Source organism: Bison bison, unplaced genomic scaffold (genome assembly GCF_000754665.1).
Source record: "Bison bison bison isolate TAMUID 2011002044 unplaced genomic scaffold, Bison_UMD1.0 scf7180017864032, whole genome shotgun sequence".
NCBI lineage: Eukaryota > Metazoa > Chordata > Mammalia > Artiodactyla > Bovidae > Bison > Bison bison.
In genome coordinates, this window is record NW_011494604.1 from 2,478,442 (window position 1) to 2,494,292 (window position 15,851).

Consider the following 15,851-nt stretch of genomic DNA (forward strand, 5'->3'; position numbering starts at 1 on the left):
TTTATTGACTATGCCAAAGCCTTTGACTGTATGGATCACAATCAACTGTGGAAAATTCTGAAAGAGATGGGCATACCAGACCACCTGATCTGCCTCTTGAGAAACCTGTATGCAGGTCAGGAAGCAACAGTTAGAACTGGACATGGAACAACAGACTGGTTCCAAATAGGAAAAGTAGTTCGTCAAGGCTGTATATTGTCACCCTGTTTATTTAACTTATATGCAGAGTACATCATGAGAAACGCTGGACTGGAAGAAACACAAGCTGGAATCAAGATTGCCGGGAGAAATATCAATAACCTCAGATATGCAGATGACACCACCCTTATGGCAGAAAGTGAAGAGCAACTAAAAAACCTCTTGATGAAAGTGGAGAGTGAAAAAGTTGGCTTAAAGCTCAACATTCAGAAAACGAAGATCGTGGCATCCGGTCCATCACTTCATGGGAAATAGATGGGGAAACAGTGGAAACAGTGTCAGACTTTATTTTTCTGGGCTCCAAAATCACTACAGATGGTGACTGCAGCCATGAATTAAAAGATGCTTACTCCTTCGAAGGAAAGTTATGACCAACCTAGATAGCATATTGAAAAGCAGAGACATTACTTTGCCAACAAAGGTCTGTCTAGTCAAGACTATGGTTTTTCCTGTGGTCATGTATGGATGGGAGAGTTGGACTGTGAAGAAAGCTGAGCACCAAAGAATTGATGCTTTTGAACTGTGGTGTTGGAGAAGACTCTTGAGAGTCCCTTGGACTGCAAGGAGATCCAACCAGTCCATTCTGAAGGAGATCAGCCCTGGGATTTCTTTGGAAGGAATGATGCTAAAGCTGAAACTCCAGTACTTTGGCCACCTCATGTGAAGAGTTGACTCATTGGAAAAGACTCTGATGCCTGGAGGAATTGGGGGCAAGAGGAGAAGGGGACGACAGAGGATGAGATGGCTGGATGGCATCACTGACTCAATGGACGTGAGTCTGAGTGAACTCCGGGAGTTGGTGATAGACAGGGAGGCCTGGCGTGCTGCGATTCATGGGGTCGCAAAGAGTTGGACACGACTGAGCGACTGATCTGATCTGATCTGATCCGTTAGGTGATCCCTGAGTGTTCATGTAACTGCTGTGAGAGACACAGGCATTTGCTCTTGCCATAAAGAGAATGTGCCTATGCAGAGGGCAGATTACACTTCTCTTTGCCACAACTTTTGTCCCAGTGTTCACACCCCAATGCCAGATTGCAGATGTTTATCCTGTTCATGGCAAAGGCTCCTGAAAATAAAAGTGAAAGTGTTAGTTGCTCAGTCCTGTCCAACTCTTTGCAACCTCATAGACTGTAGCCCACCAGGCTAGAATACTGGAGTGGGTTGCCATGCCCTTCTCCAGAGAATCTTCCCAACCCAGGGATCAAACCCAGGTCCCCTGCATTGCAGATTCATTACTGTCTGAGCCACAGGGAAGCCCCAAAGGCTTCTGAGGGACCAAAGAATTCCAGTTAGATTAATATGACCTTTATATTGAGTATAAGTACTCAGTATACTTTAAATATATAAACTATATTTTTAAGTATATAAGTTCTCAGAATCAATTTTTAAAATTTACCAAACTTTTCAACACAAATATCTTACTAGGGGAAGGTTGTGTGTTTTTTGAAAGGGTAAGTTATTCCTGGCATTATATAAAGCCACAAACATACAATTTATTGATGTGTTCAAAGCACATGATTAATTTTAAAAGTTCATGTGAAGTGAATAAAATGGAGTTACAATGAGTTTGTGAAGGTTTTTTTAGAGAAGAAAACAGAGGAAAGGTTAAACAGGCACTTCTCGGAAGTGATAAAAATTTAAAAAGTACACCCTGAAGATGGTTCTTATAACAGCTCTATGGATATGACACCGTGGTTAAGAGCTCTTGGCCTCGGAGTTGAGTGCTCAGTCCTGCCTCCACCAGCTCCGAGGCCCTGAGGCAAATGATGCGACTTCTCTGTGCCTTGGTTTTCTCATGTTGTTGCTGTGAGGAGCTGCTATGAGGATGAAAGAAAAGAGAATCAAATGCTTAACACTGCGTGCTCAGTCGCTTCTGCTGCTGCTGCTGCTGCTAAGTCGATTCAGTCGTGTCTGACTCTGTGCGACCCCATAGACGGCAGCCCACCAGGCTCCCCTCTCCCTGGGATTCTTCAGTTGCTTCAGTCATGTCCAACTCTTTGCGATCCTATGGACTGTAGCCTGCCAGGCTCCTCTGTCCATGGGGATTCATTCTCCAGGCAAGAATACTGGAGTGGGTTGCCATGCCCTCCTCCAAGGGATCTTTCCCACCCAGGAATCAAACCCTTGTCTCGGGCATCTCCTGCATTGGCAGGTGGGTTCTTTACCACTAGTGCCACCTGGGAAGGTTGTGGTAAAATACTGTCTATCCCATAATGAATACACAGTTCAGGGTCAAATATCTTCTTTAAGACACTTGGGGGTGAGGGGAGAAAGTATCCTCTACCATAACTACTGGGAAGGACCCAGAAAATGAGAGGAGCCAAAGAAGAGGGCTTTCTGAGAACAGAGCCCAAGGCCACTGCTAAACCAAGTCCCTGGAGTCAATTTTGGGCTGCAGAATACTGGATTCAGTGAATCTCATCTGGCAGGAAAGCTTTGGGCTTCTTTTTGAAGTGCCTTCCCATTTCCCACTGCCTCTTATCCTATCTAAATTCCTGTTTAGCTCTTTTCTCTGATTTCCCTTATGGCTATGACTCTGGAGTAGATAATTGTTAGAATAGAGAACACTGCCAATGTATCTCTCAAAGAGGTCATCATATCCTAACACTTCAATTAATTCAGAAGAACGAGGCAGAGAGTGGCCATCAGAGCCAAGAGAGGAACTGAGTGAGCCAGGAGCTGAGATGGAGCTAATTGAGTGGAAGGAGAAAGAAAAATAGGTTGATTGAAAGCTGAATGTCCTGTGGGTACCTTATGTTCCATCTTTCACTCATTTGGTTCAGGCCTTAGTTTCTGCCCAGAACAAATTCTTCCAGGTTTCCTTTCCAAATGGAGTTAGATCACTGGATTAGTCCACCGGACAGGTTTTTCTTTTCGTGGTTTTGTTTCTGTACTAGCAAATTAACCCTTGTCCCGTGTAATGAGATGAGCCAGAGAAAAACATCAGGTTTTGGGGGTTGTCATGAAACTCTATGCCAGAGTTGACTTTGAAGGGTGGTGAGGACTTGAGCAGACTGGGAGGAGGAACAAGGATGTCTCAGGGCTGCCGGACCAGAGAAGGTGGCTGGAGAGGGCAGAGCAACTTCTCACACCAGAGAGTAAGCCACATGCCTAGTTCACATAACAGGACAGCATGAGATGGGGCTAGAATGCTATGTTTGTTCATTAGCAGTAAAGTGAACTTCAGGTTTGAAAACAAATTTTTTTCCCTTAAAAAATGAACCCCTGCCCTGTGCCAGACTTGTGCCCTAGAAAGAAGGTCGAGAGGGGGAAGCCAATAACAGAATATTCCTTGAGGAAACAGAAAATACTCAGGAAAGAAAATAATTAAACTCTAGCCATCATTTGAAATACATAAATCAGACTATTTCAAGGCTCTGGGCTTCAGTTCTTGGAGGTTGGGAAAGGTCAGCCACAGAGATAGTAAAGAATGTGTAGACCCAAGGAGCAAAGCTTGGAAGTCAGGCTGTTGCATTGAGTAGCTTCTTGAAATTCTCATTCTTCAGGCTTCATTTCAGACGTGGGCCCCTCAGCTTAATGGGGTTGGGTAGTGTAGGTAGAGAAGGGGAAGGAAGGAATATAGAAACACCAGATATAGAATCCTGGGTATATTTCACATTTGGTTTGGATTCAGATTCTCAAGATACCAGACCTCTGAGCTTTATTCTCACAGCTAAAGCACCTCATCATTGCTCTGCTCTGATCAGGACTCTTGGCACTTGCCTTTCCACTCCACAGACTCATGGCTCAGGACCTCTCTAGGGTCTTCCTGCAACACACAGCTTCTTCATTGACTCAGTTTCATGAAAACAAAGCAAAAGCTAAAATGTTAAGAAAAAGAAATGTAAAGAAAAAGACTCTTTCTTTCATGCTTGTCTTATTCTTACTTCCCTTAAGTTTGTAGGCAAGGAAATGGACTAAAAATTTTGTTTGGGCTCTTTCCCATATATTATCTGATAAATGACTTATATCCAGCATGTATTAAGAACTCTAACAAATCTATAATCAAAAGATAACCTAGGTTCTGAAAAATGAGAAAAAAAACTTGACACTTTCTAAAAGTAGATTCCAGCAGTCAATAAGCATATGAAAATGTGCTCACCATGATGAGTCATCAGGAAAATACAACCTAAAGTCATAAGATATCACTTCACACCCACTAGCATGGCTAAAATTAAATAGACTGATAGTACCAAATGATGGTGAACAACTGTAACTTTCACAGGGAATGTGAAATTCCTCTTGGGAATGTTAAGCATATACTTATCCTATGACCCTACAGTCACACTCCTAAGTGACTCTCAAGAGAAATGAAAGCCGTGTCCACAAAAGACTTGTGTAAGTCTTTCACATCAGCCTTACTCATAATAGTGAAATACTGAAAACAACCTAGGAGTTCATCAACTTGAGGGCTGGTAAAAAAATCACGGTGTCTCTACACCGTGGAACAGTACTCAGCAGCAGCAAGGAATGAACGGATACAGCACAACTGAATCTTAAATACAGTGTGTTGAACACAAGAAGCCAGACATGAGAGTCCACATTGTATGATTTCATTTATACAGAATCTAAGAATCTGTGATGATAGAAATCAGAAAGTCGTACCTGAAGGCAGTGGACAGGACTGACTGGAAGGGGTGAGTCCCTAGGGTGATGGAAAGGTCCTGTATTTTGTTTTTGGTGATGGTTACACTGGTATCTAAAGTTGTCAAAACTCACAGAACTGAATATTTGTGTATCTTATTGTATGCAAATTTTACTTCAATTATTTTTAATACAAGAAGGAAAAACATTTATAGGCCTAGGCTACAAAGTCCTATTCATTCTATAAATTATCTCTTATAAATTATAAGTTGGTGGTGGTTTAGTTGCTAAGTTGTGTCTGACTCTTTGCAACCCCATGGACTGTAGCCCACCAGGGTCCTCTGTCCATGGGATTCTCCAGGCAAGAATACTGGAGTGAGTTGCCATTTCCTTCTCCAGGGGATCTTCCCCACCCAGGGATTGAACATGGGTCTCCTGCATTGCAGGCAGGACTCTTTACCAACTGAGCCATCAAGGAAGCCCACAATTATAAGCCCACAATTATATTTTAACTCCCTTCTCTAGTTAGAGAATGAAGTGCTTTTCAAAGATAGGATATAACAAAAACCTGTGTGCCTGCCAACCTGCTGATTTCCAAATCACCAAGAACCCCCCACAATAAATTGATACCAGGTTTTGGGCTGAACTCAGTGGATCCCTTAGTTGACCTGCAAAGAGGTAGGGGCATAAAGTGAGAACCCATGACACTGAAGGGTTTAAAAAAAAAAATTTATTGTACTATAGTTGATTTACAATGTTGTGTTAGCTTCAGATGTACAGCAAAGTGAATCAGTTATACAAATATCCACTCTTTTTAGATTTGTTTCCCATATAGGCCATTACAGAGTATGGAGCCAAGTTCTCTGTGCTGTACAGTAGGTTCTTACTAGTTATCTATTTTATACACAGTCGTGTGTATGTGTCAGTCTCAGTCTTCCAATGTATTCTGCCTCCCCCCCTTTACCCCCTGGTAACTGTGAGTTTGTTTTCTACATCTGTAGCTCTATTTCTGTTTTGTAGATAAGTTCATTTGTACCCTTTTTTTTAAGATTCCACATATAAGTAATATCATATGATATTTGTCTTCCTCTGTCTGACTTGTGAAGGTAATATTTTTAGTTGCCCCATTTCTGCTTTGAAGACAGTAATTGCACTTTCAATGGAGGAAAGTCTTACTGTTAGATGAAGAATGGGAATCCTGTGCCTCTCATGAGGGACTGCTTGCCTTTCCCATCTGGGTCTGTGTGGCCCTGGCACAGCATGGTACAGCACCATCTCCCGTTGTGAATAGGCTGCATCAGACTGGTCTTTCCTTCTCTTTGTCTCCTGATGTTCCTGGATAGCAGTGTTTGGTAACTGGGAAGGTTTTGCCACATGTCAGCTGGGATGACTCCCAGCATGATGAAGATCACTAAGCTGGTCTCTGGGCTGTGTGCTTAGGGTGCCTGGACCAAACTGCACTGTGTGATCTGGGGTGAGGCTTCCATTGCCTCTTCCCAGAAAAGAGAGTGACACTACCTGTGCCATTCACAGGTACTTCATGAGATAACACACCTGAAACCCACTTTGGAAAAGGTTTTGTTTGATTTATGTATCATGTGGAATTATTATCCAGTTAAGTACTTCTGAGTTGTTCCTGTGTGTTTGATTGCAGCGAGCCTAAGGAAGTGTAGGATTCAGTCTCCGCGTGTAGGCACTTATTTGAGTAAATGAGGGCACATCACATGACTGAAACTGTAGAGCAATAACCAATTAGCAAATCCATGTTAGGGCAGTCTCCCTTCATTCCATGCTTCAGTCTTCATTAGAATCATGTGTGCCTTTCAATAGCGTGTAATCTTGGATTTCTACTGGTAAGGTATACATTTACACCTTCTTTAGTCACTATTACCAGGCATCACCCTTTGTGAGTCATAGAATCCTGTACCCAGAACACAGGAACCAGATCAGGATCCCTGGGTTTGGTGTACACCAGCTCTGAACAATTATGTGACCTTCGGTCATTGCCTGGGCTTCTCCAGCCTTCTGTTTGTTTCTTGAAGTTAGGCTCAGTACTTAGTTTCTGAGGCCTTCTCCAATGATGAGATCTTTAGAACAACAGTTACCGTATGGTGGACTAAGTGTTTGCAGTAAGGAGAGAAACTGAGTTATGTCCTCTGGTCGTGTCCCTCATGAGTAGGGTAAACTCCGGGCAAACCATTCCATCTGTGTGAGTGAGTATTGGCTGCTTTCTCTGTGAGATGGACCTAGAGATCTCCACTCGGCCTCTGTCTCAGGTTATTGCAGGTGGAGTGAGATGGAGCATGCAAAACCTTTCTAAACCATAAGTCATCATTTAAGTATTTGCTGCTGCTGTAGACACTAAAGCACAGGGAGAACAATTTTTTTAACATTTTAATTTTATATTGGAGCATAGCTGGTTCCAGGTGTGCAGCAAAGTAGCTGTTGTAGACATTGAAACACAGGGAGAACCCTATTAAAGGCATGCATACATGGGTGCCTGGCATCATTGCTTAAACGTAGTCTAGGGGTCAGGAAAGAGATGCAAAGCAGAGTCAGATCTGACCTAGATTAGTTAATAAGGCTCAGAATCAGTGAGCTTCTACATAGCTGTCTCTTGTGAACCAGTGAAGCTGCACTGACGGTGGTTCCCTTACAGGTGACAGCAGAGCTCGACGCTTGGAATGAGGATTTGCTTCGGCAGATGAATGACTTCAACACGGAGGATCTAACACTGGCGGAACAGCGGCTGCAGCGCCACACAGAGCGGAAGCTAGCCATGAACAACATGACCTTTGAGGTCATCCAGCAAGGCCAGGATCTGCACCAGTACATCATGGAGGTCCAGGCCTCAGGTAGGAGACCTGTCCTGTGCTTATGTGTCCAGCAGGGAGATGATGAAAACAAGAACATCAATCAGCTTAACTCCAAGGGCCATTTCCACTCCACTCATTCATTCTCTTCCCACAGGTACAAGAAACAGAGAGTTTTGTACCATTTAAAAACAAACAAAAAAAGAAACTGAAGCATGAGACCTGAAATTGTTTGTCTGAGGTTTCCCAGTTAGCTATCATAAAGACAGGAATAGGACCAGGTTCTTCTGGTGCTGTGGCTGCTGCTGCTAAGTCGCTTCAGTTGCGTCCAACTCTGTGTGACCCCATAGACGGCAGCCCACCAGGCTCCCCCTGTCCCTGGTATTCTCCAGGCAAGAACACTGGAGCGGGTTGCCATTTCCTTCCCCAATGCATCTAAGTGAAAAGTGAAAGTGAAGTTGCTCAGTCATGTCCAACTCTTCACTACCCCATGGACTGCAGCCTGCCAGGCTCCTCTGTCCATGGGATTTTCCAGGCAAGAGTACTGGAGTGGATTGCCATTGCCTTCTCCGTGGTGCTGTGGGGAGAATGGGAAAAACCAATGATGGAAATTAGCACAGATTTACAAACATGGTGCTCTAGAGAAATAAACCAAGGGGGCTCCAAATGCCATCAGCCATCCTTGTGACTTGTATTCAGATGTGTAGATATTGCTGTTCCACCCCTACCCCCTGCACATACTCTCCTGCCCTGTCCTCCACCCTCAGGGCTGACTCCTCATCTCCAGTCCATGCCTCTCAGTGTTACAACTCCTTGCAATCCCATGGACTGTAGCCCACCAGGCTCCTCTCTCCATGGAGTTCTCCAGGCAAGAATACTGGAATGGGTTGTCATGGTCTTCTCCAGGGATCTTCCCAACCCAGGGATTGAACCCAGGTCTCCCACATTGCAGGCAGATTCTTTACCAATTGAGCCACCAGTGAAGCCCTCCGAGAGTCCTCTTTTTTCCTATCACTGGTCTGTGTGTGAGTGTAAAAAGTACAGACAAAATTTATGGCAAGGTCATATAATTTTATAACTTCTCAAAAAACACATGGCTGTTACTCAGACTAGACTTCTTTTTCTATTTAGAATTTATTCGTTGTTTATCCAACAAATGCATGGACTCTTAAGTTTCAGCTGCCACTTAGCAGAACAGCCTTTGAACTCAGAGCTGGAGAGAGCCATAGTGGTTCCCTAGTCCAGAAGGAAGAAGTTATTGGTCTGGGCCTAAAACTAGTGGACTGCCAGAGCCCAGGTCTCCTCACCCCCACCACCCCAGGTCCTCCAGGAAGAGGCAGGCAGGAGCTCAGGCCATCAACTCTCTGAAACACGGTTGGTCCATGTCTCTGTTGATTCAGAATCATGAGATTGTCAGACAGACCTTAGCAATCAAACTTGACTTTAGGGTACTGTGCTTCTTTTAATGACAAAGGGGACATACAAGCATTCAAAGGAACGTCACTCCTAACTGGAGGAGAGACAATCTAGTAAATTCTATTTACTTTGATCAGCATTATCTTCCCTTGAATGTTCATTTGTGTTGTGAACAGGCTGCAGCTGTCTGTGAGACACTGTTTTCAGGGTGCAGATCATGCTCCACACAGCTCCAGGAGGAGCCCTTATTCACTTTGTGGTATATCTGGGGATTATTTTAAAAATGACAATACCCAGATACTCTGATTTAGCACCTCTGAATGGGACTTGGGCCTTGGCAAAACCTTCTCAGATGATGCCACCGTGCGGCCAGGGCTGAGAATCACTGCTTTTTATCGTGAAGGTTAAATCACAGCAGCTGATATCTCTGGTGTACCTTAGGACAGCAACTTCCAATTGTGGTCCCCAGATCAGCAGCATCAGCATTACCTGAGTACTTGTTAGAAATGCAAATTCAGGTGCCCATCCCCAGAACCTGCCACGTCATAATCTCTCAGGCATGAGGCCCAACAGTAAGCCCTCCAGGTGATTCTGATGCACTAATCTAAGACTGCTGATCTAGGACCTGCTCTAAGTGTGGGCTCTGGGCCAGCAGCACCAGCATCGCCCAAGAGCTGATTGGAAAGACAGAATCCCAGACTTAGGAATCTGAACCTCATTTTATCGTCAAGTAAATTATGTGCACTTTAAAGTTTGAGAAGCAGTATTCTTGGCCACAGCTGTACCTTTTCAAGGCTTTATTACAGAAGGGGAAAACTGATGGAGAACCTTGTCTGGACTCAAGGTTTCACCCTATAGCTTGTCCTCATGATCCTCGAGATAGCTGGCTATCCAACTAAGATAGGGAAACATGAGAGAATGCAGACACAGTTCCTAGGAAGGAGGCTGTGCAGAGAAATTCTGCAGGTATGCTTATCCCTTCATCCCTCAGTACTGATGTGTCTCGCAGGTGGAGAGCCTCATCTGCCTGAAAACTTGTGGCACTTAGGAGCAAGGTGCTGGTATGATCCTCGGCAAGTGCACCTCTGTCCAAGAGCCAGATATCCTTGGTAACAGAAAGACTGCCAGGAGCTAGCAGTCCCTGTAGACCGACTGTGCTTGGCGGCCACCTTAACCATGAGGGCTGAGTGGGTGAAACACCCCAGGCAGATGGGCTGCCCACCCCCACATATCCTGTTCTAGAAATGAGCTTTGTCAAAAGAGCCTTGATTGGCTTCTTCAGCCCTCTCTGCTGGGACGGCTGTTCCCTGCTCCTCCTTGGCTAGCTGTTCAGTCTGGCATAGCCCACGAGAGCTCCAGTGGAGTAGGTCCAGGGCTCTCAGGGAAGCTTCCTCTGTCTGCTGCCATGTGCCTGTCCTGCAGAGGAGGTGTCTCTCTCATCTCTGGCTTGGAGGGAGGGCAGCATCACACCGGAGCTAGGACTGCGAGTGGAAGTTGAAGGTGGACTGAGAGTGGGCCTTGCCAAGAACCTGGGTGGCTGACGAATGCAGAACTTCAGAGACACAGGAGTCAGGGAACAAATAGGTTGGGCATTTGCCTTGTATGTCTAATGAATTATATTTGAACTAGAGGTAAAAAAAAAAAACAAAAAAAACTGCTGTCTCAGAAAAAGAACAATTGGAAAAATGAAGAATTTGGTTGCTATGTAGCCTTCCAAGCTGAATTAATTAAGGGCTTATGCTTTGATTTTTATAGGAATAAATGGAAGTAGGGAATTTCCTTACACTAACTTTTAGGTGTGAACTTTGTAACATTCAGCCAGGTTCTACTAAATCCACCTGATTTGCTAAGAGCCCAAACCAAAGCAAAAGCCCCTGCTTAAATCAACATCAGCCTTAAACGTAGTTGGCAAAATAGGAACATTTTCTTTACCAGCACATTATTTAGGGTTATCTACTGGGCCTCAACTTAGGAAGTGGCAGGTTTTTCTGGAAAGAGTCATGCTGGGTCAAACACGCTGGCAGAATTTAGAATTCAAGGTCCAGCTGCACCACCAACAAGCAGTCTGACTTTGGAAGTCACTATTCTTTCTCTGTAGACCTTAGTTTCTTCTTCTGTCTAGCGTGGAAGGTGGGCCTTCATTCTTAAACTTCCCTTCAGTTCTCACTTGCCATGATTTAGCCTCACTGACCCCACTGGTTATGCCCCAGCTCGTCTCCCTAATGTTATCTGACCATGCGACTGTTACATGTGACCTTAGAAATAAGACAAGAGCTGTGTATCTTGTGCATATGTTCCTTTCATGGTTTAATCAAAGCATCAAGTTCTCTCTTTATGGAAGGTCTTTAAGTGAAAACTCTTTGGAGTGTGTGGCAATGGTGCTTAAAATTTACTGTGCTTGGGAAGAACCCAGCCCCAGCACTTAAATTAATTCTTAAAGTAGGTTGTGAGGATCACTCGTCTCTTTGAACATAGAGGTTAATTGTACAGCCAGGTGAGATTTCTGGGTTGGAATCTGCATCATACCTCCCACTGCATGGGTTCCCTGAGCATGTTATCCAATCTCTCCAAGCCTCACCTTCCTCTAAAAACAGCAATTATATGAATCCTAACCATATGAAGTCACTGTGAGCATCCAGGGGGGTGAAACATGAGCCTGGTATGAGTTCAGTAAAGCTTGATAACTGTTGTACATTGTACTGATACTGTAGCTCACACTGAATTCTATTGGGGTTATTTGTGTTCTGTAGCTTCTCCAGCAGTGTGAGGGCGGGTCATTTCCTTCCTTCTCTTTACGTTTCCAGCATCCAGCAGAGTGGTTATGTCTCGCTCATAGCAATTTCTCTATATTGACATTTGCTGAATTAATCAAGTGAACATCAGTCTGGGAGAAACCAATATACATAAAAATCAGTTCAGTTCAGTTCAGTCGCTCAGTCGTGTCCGACTCTTTGCGACCTTATGAATCACAGCACAGCAGGCCTCCCTGTCCATCACCAACTCCCGGAGTTCACTTAAATAATGGACCACAAATAATTGTACTTATGTTGTAAAAGGAAAAAAAAGGCCTGTCTTCTTCCAAAATGTAAGCTACTCTGGGGTGAAGGAATGCGGCTCTGAGAGGAAGGGAAGAGAAGCTGATGTAAAATGATGGTTCTCAGCCTGACTACATATTTTGGAATCACCTGAAGAGCTTCTTAAAAATACCAGTGTCTGGATCCTGCTCCTCAGGGATTCTTAGTTAATTGGTCTAGAGTGAGCCCAGATTTTTTAAACTTCCCAGGTGATTCTAATATATAGCCAGGGTTGAAAATACTCATCTAAAAACCTGATTAAAGGACTTTGTAATTTCAGAACTGGGTGTTAATTGAGGTAGTGACACAGAAAGAGTGGGGGGAGGAGAAAAGAAGATGTTCTCTATCTGAGGCAGACACAGATATTTAAAGAACATACAAACAGTTGAAAAACATGTTACAAGTATGGGCAGCAAAGCCAGAAATACCTAACTCTACCCTAGACCACAGCCTCCTCTCTCCATGAGGAAATTAAAGTGATACTCTCAATCTGGCAGCAAAGGAAAACAAAATAACATTTTATTACTAACTGTGGGCTTGAACCCTCAGTAATTGCTATGCTGAACGTTCTGGTAACTGAGTGTACCCTGAGGAATGTCTCTGTCCCTGGATCACTGACCATTGTTTCATCTTATCCAGTGGATCCCAATCTTCATTGCACATTGGAATCACCCTGAGAACTTTAAGGTGGGAATTCCTGTTGCCTGGTTCCTACCCATAGAGATTTTGATGTTATTGGTCTGGGCTGTGGCCAGGACATGGTGACTTTTAAAGTTCTCCAGATGAATCTTATGTGAGCCAAAGTTGAGAGCCTAGTCTAGTAGCATCCAAATCATCATTTCTAATGATATACTTTGAACAAGCTCATAAACATCTGATGGTAAGATTTTCTATTTACATTTTATATAAGTCATTCAATAGTCCCATCAGTAATCAACACAGAATATAATTTCCCCCAAGGGAAAGGAAAAAGTGGGGATATGGGTGTTTTTGAGCCTACTAAATGCCAGGCCCTGTATCTACCTTATCTCTCTTAGTCCTCATAACAATCCCGAGGACTCAATGTTCATATTCCCATCTTACACAGGCTCAGAGGGGATTTGGAACCCAGAGCCTCACTGTTAATAGGTTGCAGAGCCTGCATTCCAACCTAACTCTGTCCCCAGAGCTCTCAGGTTACCCGAGTTCTTCCTTAAAGAGGCCCCTGTGTTCATTAAACAGGTATTTTGGGAGTATTATGTGTCAAGCACTGTGCTAGGTCCTAAAGAAGCTGAGATACATGAAATAGAAATGGCCCTGGCCCCAGGGAACCTACATTACTGTGAGGACACAGACAAGTTAGTAAGGAACTGACCTCAATGGAAGTGTTCTGACACAAGGATATTTGCAGGACATTGTGGAGGTATATCAGAAAGAAATTTCAATACAGCTTTCTCTAGAGAGGCTGACAAACTATTTCAGTATGAATATATTTCATTACTTGATGGAAAAGACAAACATCTTATTGCATCTCTGGAGAGCCCCTAAGGAAGACAATTAGGCCTCAGATTAGATTGAAAGGAGTAATGTCAATACACGAAAATACTCTTTGCTATTGATTGATGCTGCTTACCAGTTGATGGGTATTAGCTGAGACTCATGTCAGTGTGCTTGTGGGCACCAGGAAAGAGGCATGAGTTTCTGTTCTTCTAGGTATTGCTGGAGTAACTCTGCATGTTCCTCCCATTCACTTCATTCATGTGATGAGTTGTTGAGTGTAGAAATGCAATAGGCATTGTCTTCACCCATTTTATTTCCTGTTCATCTCATTTAAAAAAAATCGAGTGAAATTAATGAAAATGAAGGACTGGAGTCTCAGGGCAGGCAGGTTCTAGATGGTGTTCTAAGCAGGTGGCTGGCCCCTTTGATGAGGTACGAGGCTTAGATAGCCCATTTGCATGTGATGTGGCAGATGTGAGCCATGGGCTTCCCATAGAAAGACACTTAGCCCAAGCCCAGCATACTAAACACCAGAGATGCATGCAGAATGAAAATGAAATGGAAAAACATCTGCATTGTGGCTGGAAGCAAGGATCTACTTCTGCAGGTGAATCTTATATTACATTTTTAGGAAGTAAACATGGAAGTCAAGGGTCATCCCATGATGCCTAGCAATGCAAAGGTAGAAATTTTCCTTTTATCTTTTTTTATTTCAGTCAAAGTGATGCTCTACCACATCCTCTTGGTAATTGAAAATAGTAAGTGGAGGGAGTTGACTGCCAAAAGAACAAGCCATTCCCTTCTCTGTCTCCCACAGATACAGATTTTCAGGACCTGGGACTTAGAATTATGAAACCAACAGAAAAAATAAACATGGAAAGATACTGAAATTACTACATGTAACACCAGAAAAAAATCTCCCACTCTCCCATATTGTCTTATATAAAACACTATTTTTGGCTCTAGAACTGAATTTCCCTTCACATGTATAGACTTTCCTTATACATTCCCACTGCATCAGGCCATTGTGTTGGTGGTGGCAATGATGAATTTCTGATGTTGTCAGAGTGAGGGGGGAGTCTCAAAAGGGCGATTTTTTTATGTGGCTGTACACTGAGATTTTAGGGCTTCTCTGAGTGTGATCTCCATGGAAGTAACTATACTTTGGCACCCTGAACTTCATGGTAGTTGGGATTCTGTTTGTCAGTATCAGGACCACAACTGCACCAGGTCATAGATTCCAGGATATGGGCTCAGGGAAAGGATCTGGACAAAATTAAGAATCTGAATCAGTTCTAATGAGATGGATAAAACTGGAACCTATTATACAGAGTGAAGTAAGCCAGAAAGAAAAACACCAATACAGTATACTAACACATATATATATGGAATTTAGAAAGATGGTAACAATAACCCTGTGTACGAGACAGCAAAAGAGACACCGATGTATAGATCAGTCTTATAGACTCTGTGGGAGAGGGAGAGGGTGGGGAGATTTGGGAGAATAGCATTGAAACATGTATAATATCATGTATGAAACGAGTCGCCAGTCCAGGTTCGATGCACGGTACTGGATGCTTGGGGCTGGTGCACTGGGACGACCCAGAGGGAGGGGAGGGGAGGGAGGAGGGAGGAGGGTTCAGGATGGGGAACGCAGGTATACCTGTGGCGGATTCATTTCAATATTTGGCAAAACTAATACAATATTGTAAAGTTTAAAAATAAAATAAAAGTTAAAAAAAAAAAAAAGAATCTGAGGAGCCAGGTGGAGTCAGGGATCAGAAGGAGGCAAGCAATCCAGAGTTAGGATTTTCCCAAAGCCAAGGACCTGAGCAGGGCTGAATCAGAAATAGCTGGACAGTAAGAATCAAGAAATATTTCAACTTGCATGAAGATAGGAGCCAAGAAGACATGAATGTCAGAAGATAGAAAGTTGAAAGCTTGAGTCAGGAACCAGGAAAGCCGTGGGACTGAGGAGCAAAGCATGTTTATTGTTATCATATGTTAGATACTTATATATATATTATATATTATCTCATTGAATCCTCCCAACCAGCTCCTGAGATAGGTGGCTATGTAAAATCCCATTGTACATATAAGGAGAGTGAAGTCTCTGAAAGCTTAGGTAACTTGCCAAGATCAGGATTCTGATCTGGGACAGGCTTCACACATTCCGTGTGCTCTATCACAGCAAGTAAGGAATCACAGTCAAGTCACTAGAGGGCAGAAGGACCTTGATAACTAGGCAGAGCCTTTGCTCCATCTTAGAGTTCCTTAGTGACCC

General features: G+C 43.5%; 1 protein-coding gene across 5 annotated transcripts in view; it reads left to right on the top strand.

Annotated features, from left to right (window-relative positions):
• Positions 1-15,851, top strand: part of KALRN (kalirin, RhoGEF kinase) — a 626,732-nt gene that overhangs the window by 323,971 nt on the left and 286,910 nt on the right. For all 5 annotated transcript variants that reach the window (XM_010834276.1, XM_010834277.1, XM_010834274.1 and 2 more), the window contains exon 14: positions 7,445-7,640. In XM_010834276.1, the coding sequence (XP_010832578.1) occupies positions 7,445-7,640 (196 nt within the window). The remainder of the gene's footprint in view (positions 1-7,444; positions 7,641-15,851) is intronic.